Source organism: Anastrepha obliqua, chromosome 5, assembly GCF_027943255.1.
Source record: "Anastrepha obliqua isolate idAnaObli1 chromosome 5, idAnaObli1_1.0, whole genome shotgun sequence".
Classification (NCBI taxonomy): Eukaryota; Metazoa; Arthropoda; class Insecta; order Diptera; family Tephritidae; genus Anastrepha; species Anastrepha obliqua.
The window spans coordinates 40,796,859-40,814,077 of NC_072896.1; the positions used below are offsets into that span (position 1 = coordinate 40,796,859).

Consider the following 17,219-nt stretch of genomic DNA (forward strand, 5'->3'; position numbering starts at 1 on the left):
GACTTAACATGCTGCTGCTGAAAAACCTGGGCCCATTGCGAGCAGGGTACTTCACAAGGGTTTTCAATCTGTCTATGGCCACTCTCATCATTCTGAACAAGTGGACATCAGGGAGAGTGGTGCCACTACTGAAAACCTGATCGCTCGTTAGGGCGAGGCCTGTGCACTACATTAAACATTTGAATGTAAGCGATTGGCGTTAAAAACGAAAGTACAATTATTCGGATAATTGTCTAAACAATAATAAACTGAATCATTTCCACAGACTTCGTTTAAAGTTTACAAATTGTTAAATTAAAAAAAAAGAGGGATTGTGAACTAGTAATACGTCTAAATCCACTAGGAGCACACCAGTCCCTGTACTGGTGAATTTTCCTTCATGGTGAAAGCATAAACTTGAATACATAGAAAATTCTCTCACCACCAATATCATTAGCAATATTCTGTCTTGACATTTGTATATGCATGCACATATACACCTACATACAACAACTCTCGGCGAACTTTTTCAGATGTTATTTTATTACAGTACGATGCGGTTGTTTAGCACAATTCTTGCTGCAGTATTTTTAGTTTTCTTTTTCCCCGGTAAGTAGGTATACAAACATAAATATGTACATGTATAAATAATAAACAATAAATAAAGGAAAGTAATCAACTTAGAGCCTACAAACATATGTATATATAATATGTATAATAAGTGGAAAATCAACAGTTTGTATATATGTATGTACATATGTATATGTATATGGACATATTTATATTATTCGTCTGCTACAGCCCGCGTTTTGTGTATTAAATTATAAGAAAACTCAATTAACAATTAATGAAATTTGCAAGCAAATCGGACGGTAGCTTTAAAAAACTTTTATGACGATTGGAAACTTTGGGGCAGGTCTTTTCGACATTTCAGATTTTGTGAGTTGGGATGATGTTGTGCTCTTTTCATATCGACGATCTTTATAATAATACTTCTATAAATATGTACATATGTATGTATCTATGTATTTGTAGATATTTATACAATATAAGGCGTTCGAAAACCCATTTTTTACCTATTAATTTATTTGTATACTTATTACGTATGTATGTATGTATGTACATATGTTTTTATAACGGATGACATTGCTTATATGTACAGTGGCTAACAGCTATTTCGTGTGATCCTTTATTAAAAAAAATGTGTTATATTTTTATTTAATATATGTATGTATACTTTAAAATAAGTAAAAAAGTTACATATGTATGTATGTATGTATATTCAAAGATATGTATATAATAGAATAAGAATATAATATATGTACATATATAAGAAGATATATTCAAAGTTACATATAGATATGTATCTGAATTATATATACCAACAAATAAATTCAAAGTAATTTTCATTTAAGAAGGATGTTTGCAACAAAAACAAAAAAGTGCGTAGAACGACTTCACAGCTTATTTCGTGTACGAACTTTCATCGTTACTGGCGTCAATATTGAGATCTAAGAAAAATTATTAATGCTACTGTGAATCATTTCTTAAAGTAATACATTAATATAAATTTTAATATACCGTGATGGATCGCCGTACAACTGTAGAAATAATTTAATAATTCCAATGAGAGAGAGGTGTTATTTTGATATTCAAAGAAAAATGCTATTTTTTAATATAAATGATCGGCAGATCAGTGGCAAATAACATCAGGCAAATGACCACCACGACCACGCTTACAGGTCAATATTCTTTTAATGAAATTTTCCATAACCGAATTGCAAAGTCGCTGCCCTATGTCCTCGATAGCCTCACGAAATCCATCTTTGAGGTCTTGAATCGGCCCTGGGCTGTTGGCGTAGACCTTCTCTTTCACGTGGCCCCAAAGAAAAAAGTCACAAGATGTTAAATCAAAAGATCTCGGTGGCCAATTGTGATCACCTCTTCGAGAGATAACAGCGTCCGGAAACTTTTCCCGTAAAAGATCAATGGTTTCGTTGCTTGTGTGGCACGTATCGCCGTCTTGTTGAAAATAAACGTTGTCCAGATCAATGCCATCCAATAAAAAATCGTTAATCATCTATCGATAGCGCAATCCATTCACCAATAACACCTGTTATTGGAAAACCCTTTAGATAGCTGAAAATGTAAATTTACAAGTAAGCACGTCCACAGTTCAGTATATAATACAACTCTTTGTCTGTGAAAAAGTGGTTAACGAAAGTTGCGAGGGGTCAAATAAATTTTTTACAGAGGCTACTGAAAGGTGGATATTGAGGAACATCAAGAAAGACCCAACCATGTATGCACCAGCTTTGACAAAAGAAGTTCGGAAAGTCTTGTAATCCAGAAACTCTAAGAAACATTCTTCGTTATGCCGATTTTCAGCTCGAAACGAACCATTTGTTAGTGCGTGGAATAGAAAGTCCAGAGTGCAGTTTGCTAATAGAAGACGATGAAATATTTTCCAAAGACGTTATTTTTGCTGATGAAAACACATTTAATCTTTTTGCCTCCGGTAAAATTTCGCTTATCTAACCCCATTGAGAGCTACAGCCGAAGATCTGTAAAACACGGTGGAGTTCACATTATCGTTTGGGGTTGCATGTCATCAGCAGGGCAGAAACTTAGCATTTATAGACGAAACCACTTGTTTGAAAATTAATATTTATTTGAATTTAGCGAACAATTATTTTATTGCTGAAGGTGCTGAAAAATTGAGTTTACGGCATATAGGTATTTCGATTCCATCAAGACAACGACTACAAATATTGTTCAATCATTACTTATCTGGAACTACCTCCATGTGGTTGAAACACCAGCGCAATGCAATTGAGTATTCATGGAGTGTTCTTGAGCAAAATGACAGATGCAACCGATCGGACTTAAAAATGGAGTAGTTGAAGAAAAATGGCACTAGAATATATCAAAGAACTTGTAGGCTCTATGTAATCTCGGCTGAAATCAGTTTTAAACAAAAAGTCTATTTAAAAAAAAATTAGTACAATTTTTCATAAATTTTGAAGTTTACCTAAACACAAGCTGTGAGGTCGTTTTATGCCGTAAGTTGTTTTGTTGTTAATATTCTTGCTAAATTAAATATACATACATGCGATCCTTTAACTCCAATTTGGACCATAGCGCGTCTTAAATTAAAGTTATTTTGAATTTATTTTTTGGTGTTTGTAATTATATACCTGCGGCCGCCGTAGCCGAATGGGTTGGTGCGTGACTACCTTTCGGAATTCACAGAGAGAACGTCGGTTCGAATCTCGGTGAAACACCAAAATTAAGAAAAACATTTTTCTAATAGCGGTCGCCCCTCGGCGGACAATGGCAAACCTCCGAAGGTATTTCTGCCATGAAAAATCTCCTCATAAAAATATCTGCCGTTCGGAGTCGGCTTGAAACTGTAGGTCCCTCCATTTGTGGAACAACATCAAGACGCACACCACAAATAGGAGGAGGAACTCGGCCAAACACCCAAAAAGGGTGTACGCGCCAATTATATATATATATATATAATTATATACCTACATATATATACATATATCTTATAATTATTGTATGTTTCTAATTGAATATAGATTTCAGTTTTTTTTTTTCAAAATGTAACTTACATAGAAAATACCAAACATTTTCTTTGAAATAAATGAACACACGAACACACCTGTGAGCCACTGTATTTATGCACGATACACTACATTAGAAAATAATACATATAATATTAACATCTACTTTACAAAAATGTTATATATAAAGTTATATATGTTAGTGTGCATCCTGTGGGACATCAACTAGTTACAAACTGGAGCGTTTCTAGTGTGTTTGGAACCATAACTAGTTCACGACTATTCTCTCACATGATCAACTGGTGAGCTAATTTAACCCGGTAATATTCTACGAAATGTAAATCCACTTCTTGTTAGTTTGTAATTAGTGTACACCTGTTGCTCTTTTTACTCGGTCCTATTGTATGCTATATTTTTTTTTAATTTTCCCAACTACGTTTTGTACACGGTTTTACTTTTTTACTTGGTTTTGAAGATATACAGTCTCCGTGGATTTGCACCACGGCTTTAAGGAAAAATGAGCTGAAGTTAATGGGTCGGTAAGCTAAAGGTATTTTCTTTGGTATCCTTATCATCGGTAAAAATACTACTTGATCCTTTGTTCACCTGCTGGATATGTAATCCTGTAGAAGATATGCTCCATATGGGTTAGATACGGAATAAATATTTGATCCTCTGCCTGAGATTGGTGTTGGGCGGTGTTAGGCGCTAATTTATTAATTTTTCAATAAACTTGTTAATTTATTAGACAATTAAATTAACTGATATTCAACTTTTATTTGTTCCACCCTATGCTCCGACATGTGGGGCTCTTATTTTATGAATGAACGTACTTTGAGAACTATGCGCTTGCGTTTATGAATGAAATTGTATTTGTTGTATTAACGAATCATGTAATTGCGTCTACGCATAGGCGTAAGTAGTCACACGATTTAGAGTTTGTATGTATGTACATATGTATTTTAGGACATCAAGGGTGCATAAGTACATACATACATGGTGAAGTACATACACATTAACCGGCTTTCATAGAATTTGAAAGGATCAACTGATTGGTGAAAAGAATATAGAAGGTGTGGTTAAGATTGAACCTTCAACCGGCTCTCAGCGAATTTAGAAGAATAAGCTGATTGACTACCATAACCTGCCATAACCAGATTGGCCAAACCGGGTAATCGACATGCCATTCTTACGTTTACCTATGCTTTGCTCAGCGCTTGGGCTGACCATCCGCTTTGGTGAAAAACAAAATTGTGTGACGCCAATGACGAACAATATGAGCCTTGTATGTGCTGATTTCTTTCGTATATCACCAAACATAACTTTCGTAAACAAACCGCTGTTATGACCCCGGCCAATTAACATTCTGATATTGGCCACAGCTCTGAAATCTTTACACTATGTGAACAATCACTTATATTGGACGAGTGCAAGAATACGTGTGAAATGAGCGAGCAGAATTCTACTGCCGAATCACCTATGACGTGGCAGCCGAAGTTACCCCAACAATTTTGCTTGTAATCCTTGATTGTGACGTTAAATCGATTATTTTAATTGAGATCTTGAGAATAGCTACAGAAGCGGCCTGTAGATCTCTGTCAGGATCACATTGGTGTTATTTCACTTGCGAGCAAAATTTGCATTATTATCCCGACCATCGGATCAAAGCTGTTATAACATTTTTTTATTTAGCTACGTTAGCTTAACTTATTGATTAACAAAATTAAATGAGAAATTTGATGCTGATTATTTGTGACGGTTTTTCATGTATTTTACAGAATGCTCATTAAGTAATGTAACTGATCAGCAAGATGTGGAAACAACTCTAAAAATACAAGAAACGGCTGTGCGTGGTCTAATTACACGTACAATCGGTGAAGATGCTTCCAAAAGTTTCACAGTAAAAGTTGATAAAACAATGCCTCCTAGAAGTTTTCAAGTGGGTTTATTCTTAATTTTCATTTAAATTTCTGTTGAATATTTTACAATTTCTTTGTTTTTTGTTTTTATCGCTTATTTTAGATTACAAAACCATCCCACTCAACAATTAGCATAATTGGGTCAGATGGCGTTTCGGTGGCGAAAGGTTTTCACCACTATCTTAAGTATTATTTGCATAAATATATTGACTGGACCCATACTCAAGTTGAATTGCCGTTATCTATTCAGCTTCCAAATGTGACATTTTTTTCGATATCGGCAAGTGACTTCATTTATTACCAAAACGTTTGCACATGGAGTTACAGTTTTGCGTGGTGGACCTTTTCTAATTGGCGGCGTCACATCGATTGGATGGCAATGATGGGTGTAACTTTGACTATAGCACCTATTCAGGAGTACATTTGGTATGACATATATTCCAATATGGGTCTCACAAAAAATGAAATAGACGATCATTTTGCAGGGCCGGCTTTCCAAGCATGGTAAGTATGAATAAGCATTATAATATACGGGTAATTTAGTGTTTTATTATAAATTAATAATTATTAATTTTATTAAACTATTATTAATTGTTGTATCTCATTTCCTTGATTTCGTCACGTGCGTCAAACGCTCGCCTGCTCAAAAAATCTGCTTGCCCGTGTAGACACGCAGAGTACGAAATTCTTGCGCATATCTCGTGGCCGCCGTAGCCGAATGGGTTGGTGCGTGATCACCATTCGGAATTCACTGAGAGGTCGTTGGTTCGAATCTCGGTGAAAGCAAGGCGGCCGCCGTAGCCGGATGGGTTAGTGCGTGATCACCATTCGGAATTCACTGAGAGGTCGTTGGTTCGAATCTCGGTGAAAGCAAAATTAATAAAAACATTTTTCTAATAGCGGTCGCCCCTCGGCAGGCAATGGCAAACCTCCGAGTGTATTTCTGCCATGAAAAAGCTCCTCATAAAAATATCTGCCGTTCGGAGTCGGCTTGAAACTGTAGGTCCCTCCATTTGTGGAACAACACCAAGACGCACACCACAAATAGGAGGAGGAGCTCGGCCAAACGGTTACCGTACACTTTTCCCAATCCATTTTTCCCAAAAGTAATTTTTCCCAAAACTTTTGTTCCCAATAAAATAATTCCCAAACCAATTTTCCCAAAACCATTTTTCCCAATTCAATTAAAATCCTATTTTTCCCAAACTTGTTTTTTTTTTGCGTAGAACTCCTTTTGGCTTGGGCGGCCTTCGGCCGCGCTTCAAAAAAATAACCCTCATCAGTCCGACTCCGGCTACGCAATCCACCGTATTTTTGCGTAGAACTCCTTTTCGCGTGGGCGGCCTTCGGCCGCGCTCCAAAAAAATAACCCTCATCAGTCCAACTCCGGCTACGCAATCCACCGTATTTTTGCGTAGAATTCCTTTTCGCGTGGGCGGCCTTCGGCCGCGCTTCAAAAAAATAACCCTCATCAGTCCAACTCCGGCTACGCAATCCACCGTATTTTTGCGTAGAATTCCTTTTCGCGTGGGAGGCCTTCGGCCGCGCTTCAAAAAAATAACCCTCATCAGTCCAACTCCGGCTACGCAATCCACCGTATTTTTGCGTAGAACTCCTTTTCGCCTTGGCAGCCTTCGGCCGCGCTTCAAAAAAATAACCCTCATCAGTCCAACTCCGGCTACGCAATCCACCGTATTTTTGCGTAGAACTCCTTTTCGCCTTGGCGGCCTTCGGCTGCGCTTCAAAAAAATAACCCTCATCAGTCCGACTCCGGCTACGCAATCCACCGTATTTTTGCGTAGAACTCCTCTAAAGAATTTATTTTATTGGGAACAAAAGTTTTGGGAAAAATGGATTGGGAAAACTGGTCGGCAACGCGGCCAAACACCTAACAGAAGTGTACGCACCAATTATTTATTTATTTTTTTATCTCGCGATGGGCTAGACTTCGTTTGCTTTCAAATGCCACTTTTGCACTTCATTATGGAAGCACCCCGGAATACAAAAAGAGGCGAATGCTCACTTCTAAACAAATATCCATTATTATTTTCACTTTTTCCTCTTCATTCTTATTTTCTTAAACATAGAATACAGGCTATAAATGGTGAATTCCATTAAGTTTCATTATAGCTATCATCGGTGATATATAAATTACCCATTAAATTGTAAAGTATTTCGAGAAAATTTAATAAGCTTTATCACCATTCTTTGAATGCCTAGTTTCGAAATTCAAGTAGCGTGAATTCGTACTGTAATTTAACGTGGACTACGTTAGCCATAGTTACAGTTTGGGCTCCAACTCGCCAGTAATGTGGTATATAGGATATTTCAATTTTAATACTTTATTGTTAACCCAATTATCAAAGTATTTTCTATAATCTTAATAATGAAAATCAGTAAAGACGAGTGTCAGCAGCGAAATTTATTCTGCGCGGAGTCTGCAAATATTCCTCGATTTTAAACTCTAAAAAAAAACGCAACTTGTAAAAGTCCAATTGTATTTTATTTCACAAATAAAGATCATGCGATAAGGATATTAATCTGATTATAATCTTAAGCGCAGCAGCTGATTCCTAAATACGTTAAAAACTCCTGATAATTCGAGTACAAATATTTTTAAAGCGGGAGTGTTTGTATCTATTCGGACGACATGACCCAGCCAACGTAGCCATGTCTATGTCGTCGTAAAGCTCATACAGATCATCGTTCCATCGGCTGTAATATTCGCCGTTGCCAACGTGCAAAGGTCCAAAAATCTTACGCAAAATCTTACTCTCAAACATAAATACTAAACGGAAATAACATTTTTTTGAGAATTTCCAAATCGATACGAGCTCAAAACCTATTTTCTATTAACTTTAATTTAAGCCCATATATATAATTTTACACATACTAGACATACAAATATAATACACATACATATATGCAGACAAAATTCCTCTTAAAATTTCAGGCAGCGCATGGGGAATATTCGGGGCTGGGGCGGACCGATACCGCAATCATATAGACGTATGCAAAAAGTACTGCAGCAACGTATTCTGAAAGCACAACGTGACCTTGGTATGCGCGTAGCTTTGCCGGCTTTCGCAGGACATGTACCAGTTGCTATGGCACGCTTATTTCCCAACGCAACTTTTACACCTATTGAACGCTGGAATCGTTTCCCTAATAAATACTGCTGCGGCCTTTTTCTAGACCCAAGCGAACCGCTATATCATCAAATCGCAACTGAATTTCTCAATTTAACCATTAAAATCTACGGAAGTGACAACATTTATTTTTGTGATCCGTTCAATGAAATACAGCCGCGGCTCGCAAACGCTGAATACCTGAACGCCACTGCATATCATATTTACCAGTCAATGAGTTTAGTAGATGCAAGTGCTGTTTGGTTATTGCAGGGATGGATGTTTGTTAAGAATATTTTTTGGACCGATGAATTGATCAAAGCGTTTCTATTAGCAGTGCCGCGTGGCAAAATGCTAGTGCTAGATCTTCAAAGTGAACAGTTCCCACAATATGAACGTACACATTCTTTTCATGGCCAACCATTTATTTGGTGCATGCTGCACAATTTCGGTGGGACTCTTGGAATGCATGGATCAGTTGATATAGTGAATACGAGAATTCGTTTAGCACGCAACATGGCTAATAGCTCCATGATTGGTGTCGGCATTACACCGGAGGGCATTCATCAAAACTACGCTATGTACTCGCTGGCTTTGGAGCGCGGCTGGTTGCAGGATGACATCGATTTGAAATTATGGTTTGATAGTTATGCTGATGTGCGTTATGGCGTAAGTGATGCACGACTGCATAAAGTTTGGCAATTGCTCCGTTATTCTGTTTATTCCTATGAAGGATTGTTGAAAATCCGAGGTAAATATTGCATAGCGCGAAGGCCGTCCACGAATCTCAGTCCATGGATTTGGTATAATGCTTCAAGTGTTTATGATGCTTGGGAGCAGTTACTACATGTGGAAAGAAACACTACTGTTCCGCAATACAACTTGCCGTTTTTCTTACATGATCTGGTCGACTTGACACGCCAATTCTTACAAATAACATTCGATCGACTTTACGTAAACCTAATGGATGCCTACAAAAACAAACAATTTGACCGATTCATTAATATATCTGATAAGTTGTTGGAAATCTTAAATGATCTCGAAAGAATATTAGCCACCAGTATGGATTTCTCGCTTGGTCAATGGTTAGAAGCTGCCAAGAATTTGGGACGCAGGCCAGTAGAGAAACAACTTTATGAGATGAATGCGCGCAATCAAATCACTGCATGGGGTCCTGATGGACAAATTTTGGATTATGCAACTAAACAGTGGTCTGGCGTTGTAACAGATTATTATCTTCCGCGTTGGGCATTATTTTTGCAGATGCTACAAACAAGTTTGAAGCAAAATGAAAAGTTCAATGAGGAAGCTTTTAAACGGACCGTTAGTCGGGAGATCGAGAATCCGTTCAGTATCAGCTCTAAAGTCTATCCTTTGGAGCCGGTTGGCGATAGCATTACTGTTTCTCAGCAAATCTTCCACAAGTGGACTGCCTATATGAAAGATACGCTTTTCATTGACCATAGTAGTGATTCCGTAAGGGCAATCCAAGCAAGCGTTTTCGTAGAACCACACAGCAATTAAAACAATGACTGTATTCAATGCTCGATTAATAATTTTAAAGTACTCAAGCTATAAAGTTGTATTTTTCATTGTGTTATAAGGGGGTGGGTTGGGGGGTTGCATAATGAAGCACATCGGGTTTTTGATTAAAAAATTTGCTCAATAAAGATTCATCGGTCTGTTCTGCTATAAATCTTTCGAAGTGGTAAAAACGCGTCCGAAAAGTCAATTGGAATTGATAATTAGTAAGTTTGCAATATTTCGATATACATTACACATAAGTTAATCAATAGTTTTAACACCTTTTCTGCCTTATTAATTTCATCACAATTATTTTCTTCTTCTTCTTCTTGATTGGCGCTATAACCGCTTAAGGGGGGGGTAGGGTCACAAAATCGAAATTTTTTTTCTTCACTCATCTTATAGTAAATCATTTCAAGAATGTTGTGTCAAAATTTTAAGTGGATCGGAGCAGAACTCTCAAAGTTATAGCCTTTGTAGGCACTCTACCTCGAATGCGGAGCATCGATAATTTCTCAGAGTCATTTTTTCAAACGCGTTTTTCCCGAAACGACTTCTTAAAAGTCGGTGCCAATCACAACTCCGAAACTATTCAACCGATTCTTTTCAAATTTGGCACACGTTTTCTAAATCAAAAATACCTCCCCCCTACACTGTTTTTTTTTTATTTTTTGTTTTTTAAGGTTGTTTTTCACTTACAAATATGGCGAAATTTTTCGCCAAAAATGCTCGTTTTACGTTTTTTTGCCACCAAAACTACAAAAATGAAAAAAAAAAGTTTTTATTAATGTAGGGGGGAGCATTACGTCATACTTTAACTGAAAAATTCGACTTTTTTAGTTTCAGATGATTCTACGACGAATGCCGATTGGCACCGCAGAGCACCTCTCGAAAAACATATCTCCAAAAAAACTCTGTCATGGGCTCATTTGTCATTTGTCATGCTCCCCCTTAAGCGATTTTGGTCGAGTTTAACAAAGCGCGTCAGTGGTTTCTTTCTCGTGCTAACCGGATCCAGTTGGAAACACCAAGTGAAGCCATTTCGTTCTCCAACTGATCTTTTCAACGCAGAGGAGGCCTTCGTCTTCCTCTGCTACCACCAGCTGGTACCGCATCAAATACTTTCAAAGCCGGAGCGTTTGTATGCATTCGGATGACATAACCCACTCAACGAAGCCGCTGGATCTTTATTCGTTGCGCTATGTCTAAATTGCCTGCGATACTCGCCGTTTGTAATGTGCAAAAGTCCAAAAATCTTCCACATAATCTTTCTATAAAACACTCCAAGGGATGCCTCATCGGATGTTATTATCGTCCAAGCTCCTGCGCCATACGATAGGACGGGCATGATGAGAGCCTTGTTAAGTGTTAGTTTTGTTCGTCGAAAGATGACTTGCCTACTTAGTCCAAAGTAGAACTTGTTGTCAAGAGAGATTCTGCATTGGATTTCGAGGCTGGCATTATTATCGGTGTTAATGTTGGTTCCTACATTATCGAAGTCTCTTACAACCTCAAAATCATAATTGTCAACAGTGATGTGGGTGCCGATACACAAGTGCGCCGACTGTTTGTTTGATGACAGGAGGTACTTGCTTTTGTCCTCGTTCACCACCTTCACTTTGTTTCTATATCCAGTTTGGAAAAGGCAGAACTAATAGTGCGGTTGTTAAGGCCGAGGATGGTTCTGTTTGTAGAAATCCACGCCAGCGGGGAAAGTCCCTGATTTCCTTTCACTTAGGAGTGACAAGGACGATTCTTCCGCACATGGTCCAAACAACTCACAACTTCCGGGCTTCACCCAAGAGCCCTCTGATTAGCTTGCGAACATCCGTTTGAGACCGCGCTAATATAAGAAGGCGAAGCAACCCAGGATATCTGGTTGTGCGCTTGGTTTGGGACCCGCCACTTAAAAATCCTCCCCCAATGAAAAAACAAACACAATTGTTTTGCCGCCGGGAGTTTTTATTTTATTTTATTTTATAGAAATACATCGAGCTCATTGGTATAAATACAGATAAATACGTAGAAATTACCACTGTCTTCATTTTATGTTGCGTAAGAAATTCATGGCGATATCTAACACACAGTGGTACATAATCGTTTAAGCGCACTTGACTTATCATACTTCAGACTTTATTACAATAAATTAAGAAGAAAAACTTCTATGTTTGGCAGCTTTCAATAGATGAAATTCAACGATTCTTGTTTACGTTAAAATTAATATTATTGTTGTTATTGCTGTAATAATGAACGCACTTTTCATTATTGTAAACCGCATACGCTGAGTATAAAATAAAAAAAAATTTAAAGTGTTTCCTTCTATATTTAGAGAATAGATTGGTAAGTTATCACTCTATTAACATAAACATCTCTGTCAGAGATGTGCAAGTAGGTGACCTCAACACAAAACTTCCTGCAAGCGGCATACGTGACGTTGAGGAGACTTCCGAAACGTTTCCAGTCAAAGCCTGCCATCTTCGCCGGTCCCGTCCAAAAAAGTATCTTTTCAGTCTTAAACCTAAAAAAGAAAGTGTGTGGTAGTTCACGGAACCCGCACGATTGAAGTGAAACTTCTTTTATCAACAAATCAATAATTTAACTATTATTTCAATATAATGCATGCAGAAGTCATGGAAAGCATGGAATGGAATTTTATTAAACAGAATTATTTATTTATTTTAATATAAAAAGAAATGAATTTATTGTACTCAATTACATTTGGTTCTCGGCATTGTCATTATCATTATTGGATTCGTTTTCCAAAAATGAAACAAGGGCTTTATGGTAACTGAAATACGTAAAAAATGATCTACATTCTAATCTATCAAGGTATCGATGAAATACTGCATCAATGGTAGTTCCGCATCTTGTTGTTGGTACTACAAATTATCACTTATCGTACAACCGGAGGATTCACTGTCACGGTGTTCAACAGTAGCTCTTAATTTTTTACGCTCCAAATACTCACGTTGCCGTTCAGCACCTGTTTTCGGTTTCCGTTTTTGTTGATTTGATGCCATATTTAACAGAAATCAATCAACAAAACAAAATATGTTTGTAAGATTTGCTCAAAACTACACACACACTCTATGACGCGTCTCGCGTTACTAATAATATTGTGTTTGGGATAACTGTCAACTGTTTCCACCGAAATGCGTTCGCAAAGTGTATGGTCTTTGGTATGGTAAACAGATTTATGATACATTATTTTGCGGCGACAGCACAGCGCGATAGCCCAGCGGCTAGCAATGTGGGCTTCCGATCCGAAATCCTTGGTTCGAATCACAAGAAAATTTTTTTTTTTTTTTTTTTTATACATTTATTTCAATTTGTTTTATGATATGTTTATGAGCAGATTTTTTTCATGGCAGAAATACACTCGGAGGTTTGCCATTGCCTGCCGAGGGGCGACCGCTATTAGAAAAATGTTTTCATTAATTTTGCTTTCACCGAGATTCGAACCAACGACCTCTCTGTGAATTCCGAATGGTGATCACGCACCAACCCACTCGGCTACGGCGGCCATCAATCAAATGTCATATTTACAAATTACATTCGATAAGACGACACGCCACGCCAGTCTTTTAACAGATGGCGCTGGCATAGCGTGAGTTTTACGTAGTTTAGCGTAGTTTTACTCCTCACAGCGTTTCATCCACGCCACGCTTTTAACAGATGGCGCTGGCGTAGCGTCACATATCGATGAAACGCTATGGTTTTACTCCTCACAGCGTTTCATCCTTCGAGACAAAAGAAGTTTCACTTCAAAAAAAAAAATTAAAATATAACAAAATATTAATTCACCCCAAAGTCTAATTGAGCTACGGATAAAAAATATGAAATTAAGCTCGCAAGGAATACAGTCTCCAAGTGGTACACACTGAAATGTGGAAAATCTAAATAGTAAAATAAAATAAAAGGAAATGATGTTAACTGATGGAAATCTTTATTTTGCCCTTTAGACACTCCGGGGCTTTTCTGGGGTCGAATCATCACATCCGTGCAACGATCAACACCCATACGAAAGAAAATTTCGTGATACGCCAACCGTATAAGCTGAATCGCAGTCAAACCAACGAACGGAAACGGATCGTAACTTATTTAAAATTCACAATAGTTTTCGAGTTCCACAATGCTTTGGATCGTATTTTTAAGTCACAATGACGTGGAAGTGTCAAAACTGTTGTAAAATTTAATAAGTACAACTAAAATATAGCCATGGACCCGACTTTTTTGAATATGAATTCTAATGAAAGTAATGGAGATGCAAAAATAGTGCGCAGATAGCTAAGAGAAAAGAGCAATCCTTTGACACTCCCAAACACAGCGTAAATATGTAAATAGTTAGTTATTCTAGTCCATTTACAAACTTTCCCTTGCAGATTACTGAAACGGCCAAAAAGTAAGAGAACAAATAAAATATTTGTTATTGAATTTTTCTCGAAACTGAGAACATACATACGAGGTGTGTTCAAAAATATTGTGAATTTTGAATTTTCGCAGGTTACGTATATTCGAAAATCGATTTTTTTGTGGCGATATGTTGGTACTCATGGTACTCTCTCACTCATGCCGACGAGTTCGGCCATTTTGAATGAATGGAAAAAGCGCGCCAATTTCGGTCGAATGTAAAAGTTTTGCTTACCGTTTTCTTCGATTTCAGGGCTCTTGCCACAGGGTAAAACGGTCAATAAGGGATATTACCTGCAAGTTATGCGCAATTTGCGCGAAGCAATCCATCATAAACGCCCGGATTTGTGGAAGAACAAAAATTGGCTCTTCCATCACGATAACGCCCCTGCTCACACATCGTTGCTTGGGCGCGACTTTTTGACCAAAAACAACACACCCCGTGACTTTTTCTTGTTAATAAAAATTAAATTCGTCTACATTACCGGGAATGCAAGTGTAAATAATGTACGGCGAAGTGCACAATTTTCTTGTGAATGCTATTACTGCATAAGCTTTAGATATTTTTGTAGTTTAAGGGGTGAGGCCAGAAAAAATTATGATTTTCAATATTTTTTGTTTTGCTAGTCAATCGCTTTATTTTACAAAAATAAAAATGTAGCATTAATACATCATGTTTCGACTTGACTTTGGCAAAATTAAAAAAAAAAATTATTAATTGTAAAAACTATCGCTGTTAGTGGAGGCCTGTTTCTCCAGAAGTTCCTTGTGGCGGAGATTCATCTAAAATCAATCGGACAAGAGAAATTAGTTTTAATAACAGGTAATCTTGTGCCTGATCGAGTTTTTTTTTTTCAAAATTAGCAATATGGCGGCCTCAAGAAATATTTTTCAGATTTTCGAGAAAAACCAACAATTAATTGTTAAAAAAAATTAAAATTTTGAAAAAAAAATCCTTCGATCAGGCACGAGTTTTTTATGCTTTTCAAAAGCAATATAAATTTTATTGAAATCTACCAAGCGGTTTTTAAGTTACAGTGATCACAAGTTCAAAAAACATAGTTTTGAGAAAAAACGCATTTAAAGTTTTTCTATCGATTCCGGAGCGATTGTTGAATAACTCGAAAAGTTTTTGTTGGATTCACTTAAAATTTTCACACAATATTTTAAAGATATTTTCCTTTAAGAAAATACAAAAAAAATCCAAATTTTTGAAAATTCTGACTACCCTTAACCCCTTAAGAGGGCAATGAATGTGAAACGGTAATAAAAAACAACACCCAAATCCAGGATTTCATCAATGCTGGATAAAAAAGTTTCCAAAATATGATGAAATATCATCAATAATCAAAAGAATCGTTAATGGTGCAAGAATACATCCTTGTGAAACACGTGACGATGCCACGAATGGATAGAACTTAACAATATCCACAACTACTAGCGAATATCGGTTACTAAGGTAAGATTTAAGCCAATCAAGAAATGTGGAATGGAATTCAATTTTGGAGAACTTTGCTATTAAAATTCTAAATGTCTTGGAAAAGGCTGTGTATATACATAGTATCCACTTGACAACCACGCCAAACGAATCTATGTTGAATAAAACTTATTACATTTTTGACTGCAAAATATAATTTATCCTTGGCTGCTAATTCAAAAAGCTTTGATATTATGATACGTTTAGAGACTGATCTATAATTGAAAATGTTAGATCCATATATATGGATTTATCAAAGATCGAAGTAGTTAGTCAGGGTAAGGAGCTTTCACACATTTTAACACGTTCCCGCCGGCGCTGTTATTCATGGTCTTCGCCCACAGACGGCAATGTTTAAGGGGGGAAGCTGGTCTAGAATTTTGAAAAAATCGAAAAATTTTTGTTTGTCTTAAAAGGTGCTTTAGGGTCTTAGAAATAATATACCAAATGAGGGATGCCAGCAAAAATGTCTAAATGCCCAAATTTTTCATTCGACGGCAGTGCCTCGCAGGTATGCCCCGAACGCTACTTACAACTTTAAACGCGTTTTTCTCGAAATCACTTTTTTTAAACTGGCCGAAGACATAACTCGAACAAATCTTTACCGATTCTTACGAAATTTTGACAATACATTCGAAATACCTTTCTCCGAAGACGTACGTAGGATTTTTTATTTATATTACATAGTTTTTTTTTTAATCAACAATTTTATGTCGTTCTTTATAGTGAAAATTGTAACTTTTTGTTCAAACGTGCACCATTTCGCGAAAAAACAAAATATCGAAAAAATCCTACGTACGTCTCTTTCTGTTGTTATATAGAAACTAAAAAAATTTTATTTTTTGATCCAGGACAAAAATTAAGGAGTTTACGTCTTCGGCAATGGACCCACTAGAAAAAAAGGCGCCTTAGGAGAACTGCTGGACAGCGGCCATTTTGAAATTAATTCAGACGAAAAATTTTGTATTTGTACCATGAAAGCTATATTATTAAACCTATTTCACAGATTTTCGATTGATTCCTTTGTTGAGTCAAAATAAATTCATAAAATATGCCCATTTTTTGCGCTCTAGACCAGCTTCCCCCCTTAAGTCTTTTCGCTCTATCGGAAGCGATTGCAGGTCATAAAACGAAATTTTTTCATAAGGGTAGTCGTTTATGGCATCTCATCTCATAGGTACCGTTTAATAAAGTACCATTGATGGTACAC

At 36.9% G+C, this 17,219-nt stretch overlaps 1 protein-coding gene across 1 annotated transcript; it reads left to right on the top strand.

Annotated features, from left to right (window-relative positions):
- Positions 1-487: 487 nt before the first annotated feature.
- LOC129248555 (alpha-N-acetylglucosaminidase) lies at positions 488-10,169 on the top strand. Its single transcript, XM_054888147.1, has 4 exons — positions 488-588; positions 5,330-5,490; positions 5,574-5,974; positions 8,424-10,169. Exons 1-4 carry the CDS (start codon positions 513-515, stop codon positions 10,120-10,122), a joined length of 2,337 nt encoding a protein of 778 aa, XP_054744122.1. The 5' UTR covers positions 488-512; the 3' UTR covers positions 10,123-10,169.
- The last annotated feature ends 7,050 nt before the right edge of the window (positions 10,170-17,219 follow it).